This window comes from Pezoporus wallicus, unplaced genomic scaffold (genome assembly GCF_028554395.1).
Source record: "Pezoporus wallicus isolate ANWC-B61680 ecotype Strahan unplaced genomic scaffold, APGP_CSIRO_Pwel_v1 contig_2908, whole genome shotgun sequence".
Classification (NCBI taxonomy): Eukaryota; Metazoa; Chordata; class Aves; order Psittaciformes; family Psittacidae; genus Pezoporus; species Pezoporus wallicus.
The window spans coordinates 1,975,001-1,989,836 of NW_026642179.1; the positions used below are offsets into that span (position 1 = coordinate 1,975,001).

At 42.6% G+C, this 14,836-nt stretch overlaps 1 protein-coding gene across 6 annotated transcripts in view; it reads left to right on the plus strand.

Annotated features, from left to right (window-relative positions):
• LMO3 (LIM domain only 3) overlaps window positions 1-14,836 on the plus strand; it is a 60,070-nt gene that overhangs the window by 34 nt on the left and 45,200 nt on the right. The window contains exons 1-3 of one of the 6 annotated variants that reach the window (XM_057427944.1): window positions 1,514-1,718; window positions 1,936-2,001; window positions 9,600-9,813. In XM_057427944.1, coding sequence (XP_057283927.1) covers window positions 9,608-9,813 — 206 coding nt within the window. In that variant the 5' untranslated portion in view covers window positions 1,514-1,718; window positions 1,936-2,001; window positions 9,600-9,607. Of the gene's footprint in view, window positions 141-1,250; window positions 1,276-1,512; window positions 2,002-2,984; window positions 3,138-9,599; window positions 9,814-14,836 lie in introns of those variants that run through there. The other 5 variants (XM_057427947.1, XM_057427948.1, XM_057427946.1 and 2 more) reach the window with 5 other exon arrangements.

Here is a 14,836-nt window from a genome sequence, read left to right on the forward strand (position 1 = left end):
CTCTTCTGAGTGTATGGGTGCGTGCAGGAGAGAAGCAGGTTTCTGTCAAGTTTTGCTTTTCTCTATGTGCAGATCAGATCAGGAGAAGGGGGCTCTATTAGTCTGCTGCCTCTGATTGTTCTTTTCGGGTTTTTGCTCAGGTTGGTTGTGGCTGAGTTTTGTTACTACTCAGAGGGAGAGGGGGCAAGAGATTCAAGAACTGTTCATTGTACAGTATGCTTGTTCCAGGAATATATATATAATTATAAAAAAAAAAGGAGAGGGGGAGAGAGAAGCTTAGTTGAGCGGCTGGTGGTGGGGAGAACCTGTCCTAAACATATGCATTTCTGAGGTTGCTTTGATTTTTATTAGAACTGCTGGAATATATGAGGGAGGGGTGTAGATGGCAGAGCACTTCAATGCTTTTAAATCTTTCTTGGGTCTTGAAAGACTTCTATAATATGAATGTCATTCAAATTTAGGGTATATTATAAGCTGACATCTTTCAAAGCTTTGTGGAAATCTAGTGTGGTGCTTCTAATAGCAGACAACAGATATTCACTTTGAAGTCTGAAAACTGTATTCACAAATTCTTAATCTGGTCTTTCTCCAACTGCAGATGGCTCTTAGAGGAAGATGCTTTGGATTTTTCTTTCTTTTTTTTTTTTAACTTTATTTACAGTAGGCTAGGCTCAACATCTTATAAAACACGAAGAAACAATCATCTGGGATCAGGACTGAATATCAAAGCGTGCTATACCTCTTATGTGTTTGCATGTCTGTCTGTCTCTTGGTCAAGGGTGCTCAACACCTATAACACACCTGTTTCTATTGTGTGTTCCCTCCAGCCTCCACCACTAAGTAGGGAATCGGGATCTGTCTTCAGCTCTTGGGGCGAGGATGCTAAGGGGGAAACAGCTTGTCTTTCTTCTGCGTTCAGCCTGAAAAGTGTAGGGAAGGTGGTGGCATGTGGCAAGTGGGGCCGGGGGCCGTGTTGGAGAGCGGAAAACTTTCATGCCAGAGTTTCCACTCCTCTCTGAGCAGCTCAGATCCAGGACGGAGAGAGGCAGCGTTTTCACCTTCAGGGATTTTTCTCATTACTCATTAATAGAGAGATATGTATCTTGCCATTTTTCTGTCTTTAAAAAAAAAAAAATTGCGTAGGCAACTTATTGTTTTGTTTAAGCAAAGTATTTGGGAGGAGTGATGGGGGGGCGGGGGGGGGCGCTCCCCTATTTCCCTAGTCTGTTTCGGGAGCTCTCTCTGGGAAGGTGATCCTGAGCCGTTTCAGTAGAGGTCACTTGCGTGTGCGTGTGTCCCTGGTGTTTGTGTCTAGCATATGCATGTGGTTTTGCTGACTGCACTTGCAGGCTTGTAAATTTTCACCATGGGAAATTACCAACAAAGCCCAATCTGTCTCCTGGCTGCTTTGCACTTTCCGAGGGCGGCTGTACTTGAGCGAGCTGCAGAACGAGAGAGAAAGAGAGAGGGAGAGAGAAAGGGGGAGTTGGGAGGGGGGAGAGGAAGGGTGGGTGGAGGGGGAGAGAGGTAAATAGCCTTAAATCGGAAGGGAGCTGCTTCTCTGTGGTCTTCCACAAGAGCTGCCTGGGCTCTGCTGGCTCAGTAATAACTGAGTGACCTTTTCTTTTGCTGTATTATGTCTGGCTGGTAAGGGATTGCATTTTGCAGCTGATAAAGCCCTGACTTCATTCAACTCGGCTCCTCACACGCTGCTTTAGGTAAGTTGTCTTCAGCCAGGACGGAGACAGCCAGCCTTGGACTGCAAGATACTAAAAGGAGGACACCTGTAGCTCGGATACGGTCAACACAATTACTTGGCGGATCCTTGAGGACCTCATTATTTTAAACTTAAGAATAGCGATCTCCCTCCCCACCTCTCCCACCCCCTCTTTATTTTTTTTCCCCAAACAATGCTTCTTTTTGACCTTTTCCAAGGAGAAGAGCTACAAAGCAGCCACTGTGCTTATTGAACTGCCTCCCCTGTATCGCTTAATTGAGAAGGTAAGTGAGGCAACTGTGTACATAAGCTTTGGGTCATTTGTGTATGTGTGTCTGCATCACTCTCCCTTTCCCTCTCTCTGAGTCATAAGCCGGGGCTGCAATACACACACACACATCTCTGCACTGCAACTTTCACTCAAGCTGCAGCTCTGCTGAGACTGTTTTGTTTAAATCATGTGAGGCTTCATTATTTTTATGATGAGACATGAAATACACGCAAGCAGAGGATGCTGAGCGAAACCCATCCAACTGTATGTCTCGAGAAATAGCAAAGTTAACAATGAATTGCAGCACCGCTACCACTCCACCCCCCCCCCCCCCCCCCCCCCCCCCCCCCGTTATTACTGTTATTATTATTATTGCTTCTTCCAGAGCTTCCCGAAACGTGCTTTTAATTATCAAGGGACTCGGTTAATTTCCCACTCCCCGGCTTTAATCCACAAGCCTCCCCGTACAGCAGTTTAATTTGCAAGTGGTTCGGTGCCGGGTTAACCGTTTGGGCAGAGCGGCGGAGGAGCGCGGCTGCCGTCGAGGTGGGGGGAGCCGGGGGGGGGTGCACAGAGCGGGCTTGGGGTAGCAAAAAACTGCCGGGGGGAGCCGGGCTGCGAGGGGCATCCGGGCTCGGGCAGCGTCCCTTGGACCGGTGCGGAGATGGGCAGCCGGGCTGGCGTTATGAAACAGTACTTCTGTCAGCGGGCCTTTCTTTTTTTCACCCACCACCCCCCCCCCCCCCGTCCGCCCCCCTTTCCTCCCTTCATCCCGAGCACTATATGGTATGCTAACGCCGCATGTGACAGTTTAATCAAACCCATTTGTTAAAACAAAGCTAAGAGACCACTGGGATTACAGGTTTACGGGTAGAGTTAGGGGAGCATGTGGCTTTGCCGCTTGCCATCTCCGTGCGCGGCCGGCGGCTCGGGGGATACCCCCACCTTCCCGGTCTCCCCCTCCCCTCCTCCCGCCGTCCGTCCCCCCCCCGCCCCTCGCCTCCCCGGGGCTGCGCCGCGCCGCACTCCCGCTCACTTGACCCGAACCGGGGAAGCACTTGCTACTTTTCCGGGATTCAGTGCTTCAATGAGAAGGAGCTCTCCAGGCGCCCGTAAATCAACTCATGCAGAAAAAGGAGAAAAGTTTTGGTAAGGCGGCGGTCTCCCGGTGTAGCGCGCACCGAGCCGGAGCGGCGCGCTGTGAGTGGGAGGGGTGGTGGTGGGGGGAGCACCGAGAGCACTTCTCTTCCCTCGTCGACCCCCAGTGCGTTGCCCTGGCGAGAGCCTGAGTGTGCTCTAAAGAGCCCCAAAATAGGGCTTTGTGGGACCGTTGCTCAAACCCGCTTGTTTTGCGGGGTGCACCGAATGCCGCCGCACGCTTTCCCCGGCGTCTCCCTTTCCTCTCTCCTTTCCCCATCGCCCCGTCCCCGCCGTGCTCGGAAAGGAATTAGCACAAAAGGGTTGAGCGTCCAACTCCGAAAGGGATTCTTTGTTGGAGAGTGTATGTTTCTTATTTATTTTTTTATTTTGCATGTGAGCTGCATCAAAATTGAACTCAGTCTTGCAAATCTCTTGTTGGCCTTTGCCAAGCACTAGCACTTTGCTGCCATGGTAACTGTAATTAAACTGATAAGAGTGGAAAAATGTCAGTATCTCTGAGCCTTGCAGCTGCATTGGAGAAAAGGGAATCAAATTGGTTCCCAGCACCGCTGCTCTAAAAACGTGTGTGTGTGTGTGTGTGAAGAGAGCTGGAGGGAGAGATGTGGGGGGGACACGACAGCGGTAGGGACATAGCTAAGCACCCCCTGTCCCTGAGATCTGGGTACATCTGTTTGCTGCTTTGTCCCTTAGGGGGCTACAGCCTGCAGGGATGCTCTGGGCCACTGAACAGAAAGAAACAAGCTTTTAGGCCCAATCTAGCTTTCAAAAAGAAATCTTTTCTTTGGTGTCTCTTGGCAATCGACTAGCCATGTTGGCCAAATTCTTTTAAGCTGTATCACTGCTCCCAGCTGTGGGACTGCATTCCCATTTTTAGTTTTTACCTAACCTCTTCTCTTCCACCACCCCTTCCCAGCTCACCTCTCTTACGAAAAAAAAAAAAAATCCCAAAATAATGAAGAAAAAAATCAGATTCCTCTGCAGAAGAACGGGCCAGAGGTGAAGTTTAGTTATATAGCATGGAAAATTAACTCAAAAGTCTGGAGAAGAGACTACATCCAGAGTACTAAAATCCTTACTTCTATATTTCTTTAAAAACCCCTGAGTGTTATGGAGTTGCGGTTACTTTGTTGTGTTAACTACAGAAGCTGAGACTGTGCGGATGAATTGCACAGAACAAGAGAGCATAATGGAGGCAATCAACCGTTAGGCTGGTTCACAATGCAATCCAGGCAATTAAAAGCTCACCAGAGTTTAAATGAAATGGTTCTACTTATTTCTGTGCACCACACTGCACAGGCTATTATTTATGTCTCTTTTTTTAATTATGATTTCCCTTAAACTGTCAAATAACACAGAATAGCAGGGTCTCGGAGGCAGTAAGAATTTTCCACAGAACAATTTACATGCCAGTCTAAAACTAGTTACGACTCGTGATGTGCTACATGCGAGTTCTGAAATGTTTCTTTGCTTTTGAAACCTTAACTACTTTTTTCTCTTTAAATCTCTGTGTGTATTATCCTGAATTACTGGACCTCTGAATGTTTTTAGGATGAAGCTACAAAGTGGGAAAGCATCGTAAAAGTATTCTTTTTATCTTCTACTAGATCTCTAACTCTCATGTTGACTCTATATTTTCAGTATGCTGTCTTTTGAAGAGCAGTGCACTGATACTTAAGTTGCTCCAAACTGATTCCAGTAGAGGCAATGCATACTACTGTATGTACTATAGGTATGCTGAACATACTACTGACCTTGTGTGTGTGCCTCTGCAAAGGAGAATGGTCTTTAAAAGTTTTCAAGTGATCCAGCATGTAATAATATCTACCTCTTCCTCCTTTAACATGTCTTTTAAAGACTGTCTGTACCACAAACCAGAAACTGAGTTCTGTGGGTTTTGTGTGTGCTGCACTCAGCATCATCAGGAGCCAATTTTGCTCCTGATGCCACTAAATCACTAACAAAATACAGTTCATTATGTCAAATATTCATTCCCTTTGATTTTTGAGAAGGGTGATGATTGGAGCGAGATGGGTTTTTGTTTCTCTGCCTTCTTCCAGGAGCCTAATTTAGCTTTTTCCAGAAATCTTCCTCTTTATCCAGAAATCATAGTTACAAATCAGTTGATAGTGTTTCATGACACAATAATAACAATAACCAGGGATGGGAGTCAGTGGCATTGAACTTATCTGTGGAGACTGAGGGAAATTCAAAAACCTGCAAAGCAGATTATTGAGTTCTCCCTTCAAAAATCCTAAGGGTGGTGGATGGTGATGAAGAAGTCTGATTCCTGCACAGCTCTGCAGTTTATGTGTAGTATCTTGGGGACTGGGATGGAGGGAAGGGTAGAGAAAGCCCTTGAAAGCATATTGGGGTGAAATAAAAAGGGCTTGTTTGACAGTGACAGACTAGGCACTGAAATCTCTCTGTTTTAAGAACAGATATGCTCCGTGATGCAGAGCATGGATAGTACTCTGCATGACTGAAGGGAAAACTGGCTTTGATTTTATTTATTTATTTAACAGCCTGGTTGTAGCACTTGTTGTATGGGATTTTTTTTTTTGGAAGTGCTCTATAAGCTCTGCTTTCCCAAGGGAGAGGAGGACAGCCAGGCAGCAGTGCTGTGTGCCGCTACCTGTTATTTCAGCAGCGAGGAGTTTGGATGGTTTTGTAGGTGCTGTCAGGCTCTGAAGGGGTCCTTTCTGCATCCTAAGAAATAAATGGGTACCTAAACTGCAGCCTGTGAAAAGCCGGCTGACAGCAAGGTGCCGGTATTCTTATTGCCAAATTGAGAACTAAAAAGACACAAGCACATATCTGAAAAGTGTAACTGCATCGGCGATATAATGGGAATGTTAAAGGGGAGGGAGATGATCGGTGAGGTGATCTGCATTAAGGTGACTCATACGATACAGGAGAAAGTAACAAAATGTTCTGTTTTCAAAATTAAGTTTCTTAATCCAGGGCATGTAAAGAAAAGGGCATGTGCAAAGAATTTGGAGATACGTAAAACACTTTTTAGAGCGCTGTTTTGTGCTTTGTTTTTGTTTAGAACCTTTCTACTCTTCAAAAAAAGAGTAACTTTTATTTTATAAAGAAGCAGTAGTTTGGGGATTCAATTTTTTTTTTTTTTTAAATCATCATTAAAATAGAAGCAGCTTCATTGCAAGTAAAGTGCAAAAATATCAGATCTATCGGAGGAAAAAAGCATTCATTTCCTCCAAAAGCTGCTGCAGATTGAATCCCTAATCTGAAGATGCTGCCAGGGGAATGTCAGCACCACCTTCTCTCTCAGCCTCAGGAAAATAGATGCGCGGGGTTGCTAACACGACTTCTGTGGGGTGCCTGCCCCTTTTCACTTGCCTCTACAAGAAGATTTGGGCTAACCAGCATGAATGACAGTGCTCTGTCTACTTTCCTCATCAGTAGAAAATGTCTCAAAAGTTGTGCTGGGGTATGTGCAAGACTGTGCAATCTGCAGTTTTATTTGTAATACAGTAACCTCCTGTTTGCAGCATATACCTCAGGAATTATCAGCCTTGATTATTGCAATTTGTTCAGATGCTCTCTTGTTTAGCCGTGTTTCTGCGGCATCTTGTTCCTTTCATATGGCGTAGGACAGTAGATATGCCTGGATCAGAGGCTGTCAGCCTTCACTCTCTAACCTGCTTCCTTATCAGGCGACAAAATTTTTACATTAAGATTTTTTCTTTAAAGCCTTTAACTGTGTTAGCTCCTACTTTATCCTGGTTTCCCTCAAGCTAAAGATTAAAGTCCTAGAACACCCTTCTTGCTTCTGAACTTTTTTACTGAGTTCCCAGAAGCTGATAGAAATTGTGGCCAGTGTTAGGCATCTGTCCTCTATGTGACAAAAAAGAGGGGCTGGGGATAAGTTTGTTGTTGGCATTTAGCAGATATTTATACTCTGCCATGGTACTCAACTTTACAGTTTAAGGCTTTTTGACCTAGCAAAGCTGATTAGAGTTCCGGCAAGACTTTCTTTTACAGTCTGGTGTAGGTTCTTTTCCAAAAATCTCTCGTATTTTCACTGCTTTTAGAATTTATTCATAGCAGTGTTATTTTGCTGCTTCATTTATGTACCCTGGATTTAGAGGAGATAGTTGGCAACTGAAAATACTGTAAAGGCTCAGCCTTTGTCTCACGGTGCTTGCTCAAGATGAGAAGTGTGTTTTCTTTCCCAGATCTGCCACACACTGCAGAACCCTATGCAGGTCGGTAGACATCATCCTCCCTCCCGTGAGCGACAAGCACGTCTTGAGTCTGTACGTGGTGTAGTAGCTATGAGAGTAGCATTGACTGGGGAGTAACAGGAAGGAGCAGAGCCATTTTTTATACTTATGGGTGGAAAAATACAGATCTTACACTTTTGTTACGAGTTTTCAATGCTGTGCACCAGTACTGCTGTGGCACCTCAAGGTGCCCACTAGGAGAACTGTCGGCATATAACTGAACAGCTAATTTAGCAGGTAAATATATCACTCCAAAATGTTCAATAGAGAGCATATTACTAAGCGGGGAGCAGCAAGGCTTTTGTACTTACATGTCACAATAAGAATTACTATTTCTAATTCAGTGATCAGCTTCTCAGGTGAAATTTGGGAGTTCAGCTTGGTAATCCTGGAAAGTCACTTCACTGGCTCTATGGTTGCTGTGGTCCACATAAATTCCATGTATTCCAGGTACACGTATTCATAGAGATCTCTGGGACGCCTCAGCCAGCATAGCATTTAACCTCTTGTCTCTGTAGTGCTGATATCCATAAAGACACACTGTACTATTGCCTCAAAGATTGCACTAATTTTTGTGTTTTCCTTGTACAGGCTGTTTTAAGAAACAAACAAACAAAAACCCAAAACCAAACCCCAACTTGTTCTAGCTTCCTGAGCCTGCCTGTCTATAAGGGTGTATTATAGCACCAACCAATACCTGTTGATAGAAGCTGGGACTGTAAAGTATTCTTACCAGTAGGTGTTGGAGCATTCTTGATGAGCTCTTGAATTTGCTTTTCTTTGTTGCAAGACTATTTGACCTTTCGCAGTTTCTGGGTAATAACAGGGTGCTGTACCCTGAATTTTGGGGTAGGATTTGCTTGTTGGCGACAGCATTTGTTGCCCAGTCTTGACAAATCTCATTGTAATTTCTAAATGCACTCTAATAAGTAGCATTTTTTTAAAAGTTATGTTTCTGATTGTCTTTCAGACAGTGAGCTAGTCTAACAGTGTGTCAGTTCTCTCTTCCTCTCTAGTGCCTGTTTGATGTCCAGCAAAGCATCCACAGAGCTGTGATTTTGTTTATTCTAAGGAATGACTTTCAGAGAATTGGTCTGAGTGTAATGGGATGGCAGTTCGTGGGATTAACCTAGAGAGACCAGTCTGTAAGCACTTTGGGGCAGTGACCTTCTCTCCCCATTTACTGTAAAACTGAGGGCAATTGATTTTTGTATGGATCTCTCGAAGCTGGCTGCAGTGCTCTGTGTACCAACTCTCAACTGTGTTCCACTTTTACCAGTTCCCTCCCTTTAACTGTGGTTCAGACATTTGAATTGGTTTTTAAATGCTCTCTGCTATTACTTCTAAAGGTGTATATATATGCACTTAATGGACACTACTGTACTCCTTGTCCTGAACTAGCTGTTGGCTAAAATGGAGATTGGAAAGTGGGGCAGAGGTTTTTATATTTTGTTGATACGGAGGGAGCTGGAGGCTTGGGGTGGTGTTTTTGTTTGTTTGTCTCTCGTTTTGTGTTTCCTTCTTTGACAAATTGGCGACTCTCTGACCTTTTAGATCTTTCAGAAGGTCCTTACACTGCAGGTTGTAACTGGAGATGCTGATACTGAAGTCTCTGGAGGTCTGATGGCTTCATTCATGAGTCATAAGCAGAACTGAAATCTTAAAAAACTAAATGTTCCCCCTACCAACACCAAAATGTCTGTGTCAAACCTCCCATGAAACTGCGGCCCTGAGCCTCTAACAGCTTCAGTTTTCTCTTTTTTAGAATCTGGAGTGCTTTCATATTTTATAAAGATAGTGCAAATAGGTCCAAATATGTAGATTTCATTATGTTTGCCACCATAGATATGCTGTTTATTTAAAATTTTGGTTGCTAAATATTGTGTACTTCGGGTGAAAGTGGATGACTTTTCAACTGAACTGTTTTTATTTCTTATTTTAAATTTTTAATCCTGTTTCTTTTCAGCAAAGAGACCAGCCAAATAAAGTGTTAAAGAGAAGCTGTGGAACTTAGAGCAGTGGAAGTTTCTGCTCTCAAATTTATCTTAGCATTGTTTTCAGTTTGCTGTGGACTATCTGAGTTATTGCATCCAATCTACACCACTGCTTTTTTAACAAACTGGCGGGGGGAGGAAGAAAAGCGTGAGACTTGTACTCAAGAGAATATCTATTTTCACTCTTCTCTTCTCTTGTTGTATTTCAGGTATACAAATGCTCTCAGTCCAGCCAGACACCAAGCCGAAAGGTTGTGCTGGCTGCAACCGTAAGATTAAAGACCGGTATCTTCTAAAGGCCCTGGACAAATATTGGCATGAAGACTGCCTGAAATGTGCCTGCTGTGACTGTCGCCTGGGGGAGGTGGGCTCTACCTTGTACACCAAAGCCAACCTTATCCTTTGTCGCAGAGACTATCTGAGGTAGGCCTTCTTATATTCACTGACAGACTTGGAAAATCTGCTCAGTCCTCGCTGTGTAGTTGCTATGGCATAAGCAGTACTTGAGGGCTGCAAGGCTGAGTATATATGGAGGATGAGAAAGCAAATAGTAAGGTACAGAGGTAAAACTAAAATCTGAATCAAAAAGAGCAAATAACCAGGTCATGAAGGTGGTTGCCAGTTTTCTGGTGCTAATACTGGGGTTCTGTGCTCAGAGGAGGGAGAAAGTAAACCCTGCCTGTGCTTTCCACAGCACCATGCTCCTAGGAGCTGTTGGTCTGCTCCTCCTCCAAGCAGCACAGCGGTAGCCAGGTACAGCAGCCTGAAACTGCTCGCATGGTTTTTGCTAGCTTCAGTGCAGGGTTTGGACTCTGTAAGTAAGGGGTGCTTTCATTTGTCTTCACTTAACCCACTTTCATCCTTTTAGTTTGCCAAGGGATTTAATTTGTGGCACTAGAAGCCTTTATGAATGTTGCCATTTAGCAGTTAGAAGCTGGACCAAGATGACCAGCTGTCTTCCCACTGCTAAAATAACCATTTAGCTAGTAGGATCAAATCCATTTTGGTCCTGATTTAACTCAGTGACCTGAGTGGAACACTGAATAACCTGTTGCCACTACTCAGACAGCAAATAGTCATCTAATTTTTCTACGTTCTTTGTTGCTTGGGAATCTACATTCGCAAAGGCATTTGAGGTGTAACTTGTAGCAACGTGGTGATGAGCAGTACAAGGCAAGTTTATCTGCAGATTATATAAATAAATAGGGCTACTTTGCAGCAACTAAGTTTAATCAGGAACTTCAATCTCCCTCAGATCTCAATAGTAAACAGAGAGAAAAAGGTTCTCTGGGGTGATTCAGAGCACCTATTTCCTATAGTAGCACCTTTCATCCGTTCCCTGTAGAGAGGGCCTAGTGAGACTAGCTGCTCCAGGCTAACATGAACTTCTGGGAATATTTCCTCTGCCCCCATAGTGATGCCTTTTCCTTTTAAAGGGACATTGAAGGCAGTAATACATTGGGGAAAAATTAAAATTCTCTTTGAATGTGTTAACTTACAAGATCAGTTTAAGCACAGGTACCAAATAAGAGATTCCCACACACCAGTCAGTTTCCCATATTGTACAGCATGGGTAGGTCAGAACAGGAATCAAAACTAAACCATTAACAACTATTGCTACTCTGGCTCTCGATGTTACAGCCTGTTTTTTCTCGAGTGGAACAAAAATCTTCACAAATGCATTTGTTCAGCTGAGGCTGCATGGCAGATAAGGTTCTCCAGACGTGGGCTTGGACTACTCGGTGGTGAAGTGCTCAGCTACCCATTAAAACTCTGAAATGAATGTAAGGTAGAGTGCTGGGAATTTAGCATAGAGGTCTGCATCTTAAAGCCATTGTGTTAAATCTGCCAAAGAAGTAGGTAACAAAACCTTACTTTTCAAAGATTGGCAGGGAACTGTTTGAATTGAAGGGAATTGTTGTACATGAACCTAACTTTTGTGAATGTAACTTTTGATCTTAAAGTGTGTGTCTGTAGAGAGGGGTGAGAACAGCTTCTGGGGGGGAAGGTAACATCCTAATTTTCAAAACCCATTTTAGGGATCTTTCTACAATAAGTGCATGCAGGAGAGAAAAAACTCCGCTATGACTGTTTGATCCGAGTTCCAAATTTACTGGAGACTTTGAACTTGCCAGATCTCCTTAGTGTTAGTGCAGCAGATCCCATGTTTTAAAATCAAACGTTTAAAATCAAAACCAAAAGTTATCTAGTAGTTGAGATATGAGCAAAGCATATTTCCCCAGCATGGATGTGTGCACATGCTTACACGCACAGTGTTGCTCTCTGGTCTTTGAAGGTGTAACAGGAGTAAATATTTTGCTAACAGATTGTTAAAATCCATATTAAGTGATTCAGAGAAAGGAGAGTGTATTTTCTGTCTGTCATGAACACACACATTCAAAACTGGCATTTCAGATGTTTGTTCATACCCAGTAACTATTTCTGCTCCAGTGAAACCAGCATACACAAAAAATGATATAATCAGTTTTAAATCTGATTTTTTTTATTTTTTTTTTGGTCTCTGGGTTTATCAAATCTTAATGAAGTTATCTTGTCATGAACCTTTTTTTAGCGAGACTTGTGAGTGCATAGATTTAAACTTGGTATTTACACTAAATTTCAAACTGATGCACTTAAGGTAATTGCAGATAGTCATTTGCCTCATTGCGTCTTATCTACTTAGCTATGCAGTGAACCTATAAAAATGATCTTTTTAATGCTAATGTAGAAAATAGTTAAATGTTCTCTAGCTTTGTAGTCAAATAAGCTTTCATATTTAGCAACCCACTTGAAATGAATTTAAAGAACAAATTACTTTGTACTAATGATCAGATTAGGGTTCAGTTACAGTTTCAAACTATCCTCTTACTTATTTTTCTTTTTCTTTTCAGCCATAAAAGGAATCTTTGCTACATATGAAAATGTTCTAGCTCCCTATTAATTTATGTGGTGCCCTCTAGAGGATATGTGGCTTGAACGATACTATAAAGAGTAAAATTGCTTATTAACTTGTCTTTCTGTGTTCATTATGTCTTTCAATAAGACAACCATTGTACAGATGCTATAAGCAATAACATACCCAGTTTGGGTGCTTTAGCATTCATGGTTAAATTCACAAACTGTGATTGTGTCTTTGGCTATCTGCAAAGATACTTCCCAGTATCTCTCATTTAGAGATGCCTGCTGAAAAACTAAACTCACTCTGCACGAACTTCTGCATTTGAGCACTGAGGTATCCACTTTATGCTTTTCATAAATACTCTAAATCTTCAGAACTTCAAAACTTGCTTTGCTTTAGCTCTCTGCTTTGGTAAAATTAGTTAATTTTATTGTATTAAAACCTTTTTTTTTTCTGGATTGGGGGATGTTGAGGGAATGAAAGAAATCTTTAATGAGGTAAGGAGCTTGGGAGGTGCTTTGGGTGTGAGAGGCTTTACTCTGGAAACTGATTCATATAAGTCACTCCAATGGTTTCAGAGGTGGTGTATGACACCAAAGGTATCAGGGTGGCCATAGCAGGAATGAACTCTGTTTTGTTAACAAGGATGAGAACTGACTTGAGTAAGGAAAGCACTCAGTGTTAGAAATAACACACTCGGTGGAAATGATATGCAGAGTATAATTCCCCTGCAGGCTTCTGTCGCCTGCTTATACACTCCTGGGTTAGGAAGTGAAGACTTAATTTAAGGAACTTAGGTTTACACCAGTATTTCAAGTCCATTTACAGTAAGTGAAATATGCAAGAATTTTTTTTTTCCCCCCTTTTCCCTCCAGAGCTGTATGGTGACATCTTAATGTATCAGCCTATCCTGCTCTGTCCGCTCTTCTGACTGGCAGCATGTCCATTTACAAGCACAATATTCCCTTTGAAATCTGTCATTACTGCCATTAATGACCAGTCATTATGTTAACAGCCCTTGGGCTGTTAACCTGTCAAACTGGTTGTTAACTGGAATGTTATTACTTATTTAAACTGCAGGTATGAGTTGTGTGAAATGTGCTTTGGTTGTGTGTTCTGGGTTGCTTCTGCTCAAAACAATAGGGAAACAGTGGAACATTTGCCTTTGGGGTGCCAAGGGATTTGCTTTCTATTCCATCTGCTCATTTGATTTCTGCATGTTTCTGAGGTCCTCCTACCCCTGGGCAGCCTCCTGATTTCAGGTGCAACTATGTGCAATCCTGTCTCTTAGCCTTGCGTGCAAATGGGCAGCTGCGGATATTTCCAGATGCACAGTAATGCCTGCCGCACATTTGAGATTCATATCTGGCCCCTAAAAGTGTAAAATGAAAGACCGACAATTACATGTAACTCAGTTGTATTAAATAATGAGCTTCCTCGGATGCAGCAAAAATATGAAAGTACAGCTGTGCTAAGCTAGTAGCAATGTAGGTCAATCACCCTTTTCACTTAGGTTTTTAACTACGCAAACCCTGCTGAGCGACCAATGACTACAAAGTGCTGTTTCATTCCTATTTAATTTTGGCAGCATTTTACTGAAGAGCAGGCATTCATGCAGCTAAATTATCTTCACCGTTTCTGGTTTTAACTCCAGCTCCATGACACTAAATGTTGGAGTGCATATCTCTTAGTAAACACAAAAAATATGGTTTCTGATTTATTTTTTTTTTTCCTCAAACCCATCTCTTAACATAGAAATAGAATTAGAACTTTTATTACTTTTTGCATAATTTTCCTAACCAGGCAAACAGATCATAGGAAAAGGATTAACCAAACTAATATATTGGGGTGGAATTTTTTGCCCTGAAACACTATCAGAGGTGGAAAGTGTGGTGACACAGAAGTCCACCCCCACCTCCACTGCCCAACCTGGTTATTGATTTTGCTTATAAATGTACTGCAGACTTTAAGAGTACCACTGAACAGCTGTGAAAATGGGTAGATCACTATTCCTGAAGACGGGGGCAGATCTTTTTGGGTTTTTTTCTTCCCATTTGCTGGTTTGAAGACCTGAGACAGGCCACATATATTGAATGAGACCTTGTAAATAATGAGATGTGACTACAGAAAGTAAAGTGTTCACCCATAAGTATCTTAACGATGCTATCTCTGTAAAATATTTAGTTTGTGAAAGGGTGCAGAATGAAAAGAGTAGAGTTTAGAGAGCTGCTTTTTTCCTGTACAACTGCTCACACTCTAAAAGCAATTCTTATTTAAAAATTACTACATAGGAGTACTTAGACTTAAAACATCTTGTAGCCTGGTACCGATTAGGAGATTCTATTTCTCGGGTGGTAAAAAATGCACTTTAGGTATTGCAAACACAAAGATACAAGCTCTCATCAATGCATTTATTGCATTGACACCTTACAACCCACTACCCGTTATAAGGTTATTTCAAAATGACACATCTGCATACTTCTTGCCCAGCTTGGTTAAATAAGGGTGGATCTTTAAAGATTTAAGCACCCTGAGTTTTCAGGAATA